This window comes from Eurypyga helias, unplaced genomic scaffold (assembly GCF_000690775.1).
Source record: "Eurypyga helias isolate BGI_N326 unplaced genomic scaffold, ASM69077v1 scaffold1261, whole genome shotgun sequence".
In the NCBI taxonomy this organism is placed as follows: domain Eukaryota; kingdom Metazoa; phylum Chordata; class Aves; order Eurypygiformes; family Eurypygidae; genus Eurypyga; species Eurypyga helias.
The window spans coordinates 15894-26771 of record NW_010228693.1 but is presented as its reverse complement, the minus strand read 5'-3'; the positions used below and the strand labels follow the sequence as shown (position 1 = coordinate 26771).

The 10878-nt window shown below is 36.5% G+C and overlaps 1 protein-coding gene across 1 annotated transcript; it reads left to right on the top strand.

Annotated features, from left to right (window-relative positions):
• Positions 1 to 2028: 2028 nt before the first annotated feature.
• Positions 2029 to 9065, top strand: AKAP6 (A kinase (PRKA) anchor protein 6; the record flags this gene model as incomplete). Its single annotated transcript, XM_010159907.1, has 2 exons — positions 2029 to 2280; positions 7281 to 9065. Coding segments are annotated over 2 exons (2037 nt in total), but the record flags the coding sequence as incomplete, so codon positions are not given.
• Positions 9066 to 10878: the final 1813 nt, after the last annotated feature.

The window sequence follows — 10878 nt, the reverse complement described above, 5'->3', positions numbered from 1 at the left end:
CTCTCTCATTTCCTTCTGCAGAGGGCTCACATTTTCCCTGATCTTCCTTTTATCTCCTATGTACTGATAGAAGCCCTTGTTGGCCTTGATGTCCCTGACCACGTTTAATTCTGTCAGGGTTTTAGCTTTCCTAACCTGATCGCTGACTTGTTGGACAACTTTCCTGTAATCCTCTCAGGCTACCTGTCCCTGCTTTCACCCACTGTAGGCTTCCTTTTTTCACCTCACTTTGTCCAGGAGCTGCTTGTTCATCCACACAGGCCTCCTGGTGTTTTTACCCGACTTCCTCTCCTCTGGTATGGACAGCTCCTGAGCTTGGAGGAGAAGATCCTTGAATACTAGCCAGCTTTCTTGGGCCTCTCTTCCCTCCAGGGCTTCATCCCATGGAACTCTGCCAATCAGTTCCCTGAGTGGGGAAAGTTAGTTCCCTGATTTGAAGCCAAAATCTGCTCTCCTGAAGTCCAGGGTAGCGAGCTTGCTGCACAGCCTCCTTAAGGGTCTTGAACTCCACCATTTTACGGTCGCTGCAGCCAAGGCTGCCCTTGAGCATCACATTCCCCACCAGCCCCTCCCTGTTGGTCAGAACAAGGTCCAACATGGCACCGCTCCTTGTCAGCTCCTCTGTGACTTGGAGAAGGAAATTATCAACGCATTCCAGGAACCATGTTGGTGACTGCATGTGACTGTATGTGTGAATCTGGAAAATAATGAAAACTTGTATGTTACTTTTAGACTGAGGATGTAAAATCTGAACTGATAAAAATTACTGTGTTATTAATTTACAAAGAATCAGCTTTATTGGTTTTCTTGTTATTCTACTGCTGTACAAAACCACAGTAGTATCATCAGAGAAATAAGGTTTCACTGTAACTGTCTGATAGAATAGTTTCAATAGCAAATTTGAAATTAATCAAAATTATGTTGTTTATTCTTATTTTTATGTTATTCATATCCTTTACTTTAAAAGGACATTTCTGAAGGTTTGAATTAAAACAATTTATTTTTTTTAAAAGAAATAGGCATTGGATTTAAAATACCCAATTATGTCACCTTTAAATATATGCCACAGATGTTGGAAAAAGCCTTCTAGGATCCAGTGATAATTTTTTTTTTCAGTGTTTTAATCACTACTTTTTTACAACATGCTTTTTACACATAGTTTTCAAACAGAATTGTTATAAAGCAATGTTATTAGCTGAATAGTATATGCCTAAATATCCTCTAATCTTGTGAATTTTCCTTTCACAAAGAAAATTGAGACTAGACTATAAAGATTTTTACGCTGTATGCAGCACAGTTTAGAAATCTGGAACATTTAGTGTTAAGCTTGGAGCATAGCATCCCATTAAAACCTTAGTTTTATAACCTGGTAACTTTTTTACTTATCTGCTTTCCCTCTTTCTCCTTCTCCACCCATCTTTGTTCAATTTTGAGTCCAGAACAAGACTATGCAAAAGTTAGCATGCTCTCATCACAGCAGTCAGCAATAGATGTCAGAAATACCTTATTGACTTTGAGTCTAACCCAGACCTTTGCCCTACTTGGCTATAGAGGCTATATTAAAAGGTAAATTCTGTCCAGAAGAATGTTGTTGATGATGGCACAGATCAGATTCTTTACATTTTAATGGGGAGGGGCAAGGGAAGCAGGGAAGGAGAGTCTATGTGTCAGTCTTACCACTTTAATTCCTATTTGTCTTCTAGGATGTCACTTTACAGTGTTACTTTTCTCCTTCTGATTCATGAGATCTTGTTGTGCCATCCTTCTTTACTGTATGCTGTCTCTTCACTTACTGAGTAGTCCTGCCAAACAGGACAGCTGCTGGTTCAGTTGCTGCTGGTTCAGTTGCTGTAGCATTGTCATTACCAAAAAAAAAAAAAACCACCAAACTGTGAATGTATTAGTTACATTATCTTTCCCAGCTGAAATAATCTGTTGTGCATTTAATAAAAAGTACATGAAAAGTAGAGCTGATCCATGAAAGAACCATGTCTGTAGCTAAATATCTACTTTATTTTTCCATCACAGGATATTTGTGAAGACATATCTGATCATGTTGAACAAATTCATGCTCTACTAGAGACTGAGTTTTCCCTGAAGCTTCTGTCTTACTCGGTCAATGTGATCGTCGATATCCATACAGTACAACTACTCTGGCACCAGCTACGTGTTTCTGTTCTGGTTCTGAGAGAGCGTATTCTCCAGGGATTACAAGATGCGAATGGAAACTACACCAGGCAGACTGATATTCTGCAAGCATTTTCTGAAGAGACTAAGGAGGTATAGTAACTAAATTAAATTTTGAGAATTTGATCTGTGTTTGAAGCAGCTCATCCCTGTTACACGTTTAAAATTGCTGGGATAAAAATTTTAGGGATGGGTTACTTGTCTTCAAGATATATTGATAATTTTGTGGTTTAAATGTCTTCAGCTGCTATCTGTTTTCACTGAACCAAATTCATGCAAATTAAGGTAAAGTTTCAGAAGTGCCTAGCAATGGTTTCTCCCGTTCAAAATATTTTTCAGAAAGGTTTGGAAGCCCTTACAGAGCTGCATCTGGTCCCAAGTCCTTGGTCTGGTCGCTCATGAATTTAAGGTTCATATCCAATTGAAAACTCAATTTTTTTGTGCAAAGAATTCTTTAATGAAAATCTTAGACAATTACCTTCTTGCATACACAAACCTGAAGCTTACACAATGTTTTCCAAAACTTTCCAGACTAGGTCAATATTGATTTAAAGCAGAGAGCATTAATTTGTTTGAGTGGCAATTCTGCAACATGCCTCTATAAACAATCACACATTTTGTCTGAAAAACAATGATGCATGAATCATAGGGTTTTTTTACTCTAACAGGGTGCCAAGCTGTAAATGCTGTGTAAGTCTGGATTCATTTGTTTAAAATGCCTTTTCCTTTGAATTCATCATTACTAAATTAACTTAGAAGGACACTACTGGCCCAATATTTATAACTGAAAGAAGATGTAAATTTTTAATAGTTAGGGTAATTAATGGTTAATAAATAGAAAGTAGCTTAGCTTGTACACAATTCTTCATTTGCTGAAGGTCTGAAGATTAGGATAAAATGCTTTTGTTAGGATTAAATATATTTACAGGAAGAGACCTCCAGATCAGTGAAATGAGTTCTGGAGCCTGTGTTAAGAGGAATTCAGAAGTCCCCTAAACATGTCCTGAATTTCACATCACACAAGTTTAAAGAGAATGTGTATATTTCTCTCCTCCCTCTTGGATTTTATATTTGTGTTTGCCACAACAGAGTGGGTGGTTCTGAAATCAGTACTCAGATATGCCCAGGCCCACCTTCCACATCCCTTCTTCCTGATATATACATACCTGGTGCTTCAGATTCAGCTTCTGCTTTGCTGTTTCTGGCAAACCTTCTCTGGCAAGTCTGAAGGAGATCCACATTTGTCTGAATATCCAAAGCGGTGAATTAGGGTGAAGTCATTATTTCATGAGTGTGGTGATTTCAAACCTAAGAAAGGGGCAGATTCAGATAATAAGAAACAGGAAATGTCCCATCTGGATCTGATTACAACTGCTATAAAAAACATCCCTCCAATATAGGGGAGGACTGACTGGAGAAGGATAGATGACTTTTTAGTGGGGAAAGGCATGTCTCCAGATAAGCTTATATGGTAATAGTAATAAAAAAAGACAAAATATCCTGGCCCAAATCTTTTTTTCACTCCAACTAAACCATAAATAATATTTGATAAAATTAATGACTAGTAATAGCAGGGACATAATATTAATGTTAAGTTTTTCTACTGTTGCTTGAATAGATTCCGAGAAATTGCTTTGCAGTTTTTAACCTTCAAGCTTTGTTCAAGCTTTTAATTGGGTATAATGGTAGTGGCTTAATTTGATGAAAATAAATAAATAAAATGTAATTTAAAGACAATTGTATATATTCTTATCTACCTTTTTTTTGTGTTTCCCCCATATAATTTCCCAGGGCTACATTGTGGGACTAGTTAAGTGTCTCATTATACAACCATCTATTAGAGATTTTCATGCATATGTGAATAGTGACACTGAGAAAACCTAGCAACCTTTGCCCATACAGATAACCCTTCCTTGCAGAATCATTCTCCTAATTTTCAGTACTCCTTGGGGATTATGAACCAAGAATTACTTTCTTTTTTTTTTTTCTCCTAAGATTGAGAAGTCATCTAGTTTGAAATGAATAGAAGGAAACTTTCATACACAACAAAGATTTCTGTTTTGGAATTCACTACCGTAGGACACTTGGAAGTGGAGAGAAGTTAAAAAAATAAATGTGAAAACTAAGCAAAGATAGGAGGTATTATAACCTCTGGCTGAGGAAGTCCAGATGCTGCTCAGTGGTAGAAGCTGGAAGTGCGAATAGAAACGTGTGTGGAAGGGCCATGTATGCATACCCATGTCTTACAGCTCAGCTAGCAGAGCACACATAAATGAGCACAAGCTAGCCCCAACATAATGAACAGGGATAACACTGGTAGAGTAGCTACCAAAACATGAAAGTCTACAGCACAGGCTTTACTGGCTTGATTAGGAACCCAGCTCATTAACTGTGTGGGCAGGAACTGTGCTTTTGGCTATCTCAACAGTGCCATGCTGAATAAGGTGCCAGCAGAAAAGGGCACAAAAAGTTTCATGGCTCGGAGGAGATACAGGAACTAGTGAGGCAAGCTGCCTGCCATGATGGAGATGCCAAATTCAGAAAATAATTTATATTTAAATATGAAATACTTAATAAAATAAAAAACTTTGGAAAGGTAACATTTTGATGGACCATTTCTCCTTCAGGAATTACCCAGAGATAGATAAGAAGGAAAGTAAAATTAGTTCTGTGTAGCCTGATTTCAGTCCAGCTGAACCTAACCTGTGAGGTTTATTTCACAATTGATAAACCCACAAAATATCAGTATATGGCTATGTTAAATACAGTGAATTCTGATGTTCTCAAACAGTTGGTAAAGTCAGAAAAGAAATAAATTACAAAGTAAATTAGCTCGTTTGAAAGAGTAAAAAAATGGAGAATTGTGCTGGTTTAAATATAAATACAAGAAGGTATTGGAAACAATCTACAGAGCTTTACAGGAAGCATTACTACGTGAAAAAGGACAATGATTTTGAACTATGGTATTCCTGTTGGTAGCCATGCAAATAACTAAATGTAATGTTTTTCTGAAATAACAGCAATAATAAAAATATGGTAATATTGTCATTAAATAATTCTCCTCTGAAGCACGCAGTTAAGAGGTTCCTTGGAAAATGACCAAGCAAGATGGTTTAATGCATGTGGCTGTAAATTTTATCAATGTTAATAAACACATTTTTAAGGAAGGAACAAATGGAGCTCATTACTCAAGAGAAATGGAGGGCTTTAGGGCTTTGGAAAGGGTTTTGATTTATATATGGTTTTACAATTTCTAATATTTTCCTAAGATTAGAGGGAAAATGCAGCTGTAGTACAGATCATTGCTTAGTCATTATTTTCCTTAATAAATGAATGCAGTGCCAAAATATAAATTCGACAGTCTTATAGAAAATTCCCTTTTTAATTCTGAAGTATTGGCGATGTAAAATTTGTGGCATAGATTCCACATTTGGATAGAATGTGCTAAATAAAAGATATTTTCCATGTCCAAGATTATGGTTGATAAATAACTTTTTAATCAATCTTTTCTATAAATAATATTTTTAGCTGAAGGATTTTTTATATTTTTTCCTTTGAGTAATGCAAGTGTCCACTGGACAGACTACAGGGCTTAAACATTATATGCTTATAGAAGATGGCAAACAACAGCCTTTGTTATTGAGACTATTCTTGTTCAGATCAAAGCCCAAGTGGTTTATTGTGAGACGAAGACATTGTGAGTTATTGCACCTTCTTCAGGTATGATCCCTGAAGTCTTTAAACTACGTGTGTAGGCAGTGTAGTGACACAAGCTGTTCCAAAGAATAAATCAGGCAGGAACCTATTGTGGATACTCAAGACTTTGCTTAAAAAATCTTTATTATGAAAAGCAAACCTGTGTAGAAGGACCAGTATACTGATTTAGGCACCTAAAGTTAGAAACCTAAAATATGAATTTCTGCACTTTATGATATTTTTTAAGTAGCTTATGTAAGCACTTGAGCTAATGTTGGCTTTTTTTATTTTTAATTCTGATTTTCAGTTTCTTTTGTCCAGTTGACATACTCTGCTAATTTCTCTTGTTCTAGATAGTTTCATGGAGTTACTTAAAATGTACACCAGTGTAAACAAGAGCAGAAATTGTTTTGGAATTATTTGATCCTATGTTCAGGTTTCAAATTACTTGCTGGGATCTGGAAATAGTTGAGCGTTACCTGGGTGTTAGAACATTAGATCACCTAGTAAAAATATGCTTATATCTGTTGACTAAACACAATTTTGCTGTGATTGTTATATATCAGGCTGCTTTTGGATCTTAATATAGTCATATTTTTTCACTATCCTTCAAATAAGTAATTTATGAACATTAATTTGACTTTGATCTTAAAATCTCCTTTGCCACCTGAGATCATCTCCTTTGGCTATGCTTGTTTCTGAGACTGACGGATTTTCATTGAGAATATGCTGAGAAGTGGACATGGTAGGCCAGAGGTTTAGGATTCTCGGCCATAGTTTCTTTTCATTGAGCTGTTCTCCATTTGTGCTCCATATAGCCAGAAGATAAATCCTCAGTTGATAATGCTACAAAAGAGTGGTATGTAGTTAGCAACCTCTGTCTCATACATAGGGAAATAAACGTCTGTCATTGCTAGATGATGCTTGGAAAAAACATTCTCGCAAACAACTGCAGATCGTAGAGCAAAATGGATTTCTGAGAACACAAGATTAACAAGGTGGCTGAAAAACTCAGTAGTGCCCAGATCCTCTCCCTCCTGTTTGAGGTAGTTCACACAGGAAATACAATGAGTCTGGAATTTCTGAGTCCCTGCTACAGAGTAAGTATAACTGAGAGCAGAATTTAAGGAAGAGAATACCAATACAAAAGTGAGTTGCTATTTTTAGGGAACTTGCTGTACTACACTGAAACTAAACGTTTTTCAGTTTACTGCCATTTTTATTTCCCAAATATATTAGAATGGCTTGCTCATCTACTGCAAAAACAGGCAGGTCAGTGACGAATGCTTTTCTAGATATTAGGCAGTGAAACATAGAAGTTGACAGTTTGTTACATTGTGCATGCTTTATGTGAAAGTCAGTCTTCTAAAAAAGTACTATTTCTTTGTCTATTTCAGGACCGTCTTGACTCTTTAACTGAAGTTGATGATTCAGGACAGTTGACCATCAAATGTTCTCAGAATTACTTGTCACTGGATTGTGGTATTACTGCATTTGAACTATCTGACTACAGTCCTAGTGAGGATTTGCTTGGTGCTCTGGATGACATGACCTCCAGCCAAGGGAAAACAAAATCATTTGAATCCTGCAGCTACAGTGAGATGGACAAGAACTTTCCAGGACTTATCAGAAGTGTGGGTTTACTTGCAGTAGCAACTGATTCCACTGCTTCCCAGTGTAATGAAGCATTAAATGAGAAAAAAACCCATGTACCTCTTTCAGCAGAAGATGGAGAAGAAAGCAAAGATAGGAAAGCAACACATGAACTCTCACTAGTATCTCCTTCTGCGAACACCTCTCTCTATAAAGGACATTGCTCTGAAGAAGATGTTTTACCTACTAATGGCAAAACAGTTTCCACATTAACAAAACCAGAATGCAGTCTTCCACAGCACACCAGTGAAAAAATCAAACACTCTCACTGTGAAAACTCAACTCCTAAGAGGTCCATAAGAGACTGCTTTAACTATAATGAAGACTCCCCTACACAGCCTACATTGCCAAAAAGAGGTCTGTTTCTGAAAGATGATGTGTTTAAAGAATATGTGGAAGGCAATGATTTAACAAGACAAAGGTCTCAGATAGTTAAAAATGAAATGAGTAGAAGTACACCCTCATTGTTAGATCCACCAGACAGGTCCAAGCTTTGCCTAGCTTTACAGTCACCCTACACTAACAGTCCATCTGCTGTTAGTCAGTCATATGATTGCTTAAATACAATAGGTGATAGAAGTCTTGAGTACACAATAAGTAATTACTTTAAGGACAGTCCCATAAGTTTAGGGAAGTCTACTTTCTACACCTGTAAAGAAAAATCGAAGCACAGGAAGTCTTACAACACTCCAGAAAAAGCAAAAGCTGGCAGAACACCTGGAGGTATGTGTAAAACAGCTCCACAAATAGAAGTCAAAAAAAGAGGATGTTTTTCTCTGCAAAATGGCATTACTTCTCATAACTCTCAGTCTCTGGAGGAGGCAGAAACAGATTCTTCTGCATCATCAGATTCTTGTAATCAGGGAGACCCAAGTGGACAATCGCAAGGTAAAACTGAGCCTTTTAGTTCACCCACACGTAGCCAAAAGAGTCCTTCCTCAACTGGTTTTGATCTTACCAACTCATCACCTCTTCCACTGAGAAGAAAAAATAATAAAAGCATTTCAACACCAATCTATACTAAAAAAACCAGTAAAGATGGTGAGGTCTGGTACGGATCTGATGAATATTTAGCACTTCCTTCACATCTCAAACAGACTGAAGTATTAGCTTTAAAACTAGAAAATTTGACAAAGTTGCTGCCCCAAAAGCCCAGAAGAGAAACCATTCAAAACATTGATGACTGGGAGCTGTCAGAAATGAACTCAGATTCAGAAATGTATTCAACATATCAGACAAAGAAGCACAAAAAGACGGGTAGAATTTCACCAAGCTCTTCAAGTGATATAGTATCCTCCTTAGGTGACAGTATTGAATCTGGGCCTCTCAGTGATATTCTTTCTGATGAAGATCTTTGTACACCTGTATCTTGCATTAAAAAATACACTGAAGAAAAGTCAGAAAGGACTGCTGTCCCTCAGCTGACTGAGAATGAGACTTCTGCTTCAAATAAATCAGCCTTAATTCATCAACTGATGCAAGATATACAACATCAAGAGAATTATGAAACCATATGGGAAAAAATTGAGGTAAGGCAAAAATTCCATGTTCCCATAATCCGTGCTCTTGATAAGTCTTGATATGGAGATGGAGCTGTGGGCAGGAGTAGAGTTGCTTTCTTGTTTTCTTTTAATGATGAAAATATTCTTATCTAGAGGCTGCTAGAAGGAGACAATAGCAGTGATCATTGTAATTACAATAGACTGCGGTTAACTTTAACTAACTATGCAGAATTAGCCTACATTATTTTACTTACACAGTGCCTTTAAACTTGTCATAACATTATTGTATCAATAGAGCTTCTCTTTACCAAGATCAGGTACATGATAAGTTATTTTTTGGATGAAGTGAAAGATAAATATTGGAAAATCAGGGATCTTTGTTGTATTTGAATGAAGCTATACTTAATATTAGCTGCCTATTTTCTTTATAAAAAAGAATTGCTCTAGTCAAAGAATAGTGCAATAATTTTATTGATTCCTGTCATATCATGTATAATAACCACTTTTCTTTTTAATCAATTGTCTTCCCTTGCAGTGATTTTTTTCCTTCCATTATTGGTGGAACTAAGCATAACATGGGGTTTTATTTTTTTTTCCTTTGCTTTTTCCTAGAACAATAATGACAATATACTATCCCATTTAACTTCAGATGAGATAGGATTTCATTCTTCGCTTCTGGAATAATTTCTTCAGAAATAACTCTTCTTTATAAACTGTAAACATTTACAGTAGTTAATACTACGAGACATATTTTCAAGAAAAAATATAAACTTTGCAAAGGGAGGTGAATTTGAATGAATAATCAAATAGGAACTTAGCCACCTTAATAATATAATTATTCATAGTAAATTTTTGTTTCAGTTTTCTGATGGGTTTGTCTTGCTTGGCACTGTAGAGGAGAACTCTTCTATTCAGAACATTTCATGTCCATCCTCAATATAGTTTGTTAAAATGATTGTCAGAACAGAAAGTTCCATCTCTACTAGGTTTCAAAATCCTTTCAAATTCATGAAATATGCATTAAAGGGTGATTTTGGCATCTAAATGCTAAATCTGATATCTCCATTATCTTCTGTGTTGTCAAGCTCCATAAGAGCTAAGAAAAAAAGACTTAGTTTTATAACTTCAACTCCTATTTATATAATGTTTGAAGACAATGGAAGTATTATGACTAGTAAAAAAGTAGTTGAGCTAGAGATGTTTGAGTATAAAGCTGGGGTAAAAAACATAAAAAGAGAAATTTCTTCTTAAACAAAGTAGGGAACAGCAGCTGTCAGCCTTGAAACAGTCAGCTCTAAAGGGCAGCACATAATGATTCAAATTGTTCCCTCCATCCTGGTGGCTGGGATTCATCTTCTGGACTCTGATGAAAGAACCATTTTCATAAGTGCAAGCTGTTTCTGTGCTTAAGTTTGTGTAGTGTTGAGAATTAGTCCAGATGAAGCCGACAGATACAGAACCCTTCATTCTGTGCAGGCAACAAATCCCATCAAAGCTTCTTGTGAATAGCAAGATGCTGTCTTTCAAATGATCCCACAAGAACCTCTTTAGGGAATGGAATTCGAGTGTCTAGGACCAGTTCCCTTCCCTAGACTCTTGACAAGCATCCTTTTGGCAAGAAGCAGATGTCAGAGAAACTTTTTGCATCACTCAAATAATCATGTTTATTTTTCTAAAACTTTTTTAAAAGGTAATTTTCTTTTTAGGGTCATCTGTCTTTGTATGATTCCCTGCATCTGCAGTTCAGTCCTGCCAGGATGGAGGAATTAGAACCAAATGTAACACCTGACTGCAGCTGTAAACACCTGCTTCCTCTCCATACCCATCCTCTCCTTACCTC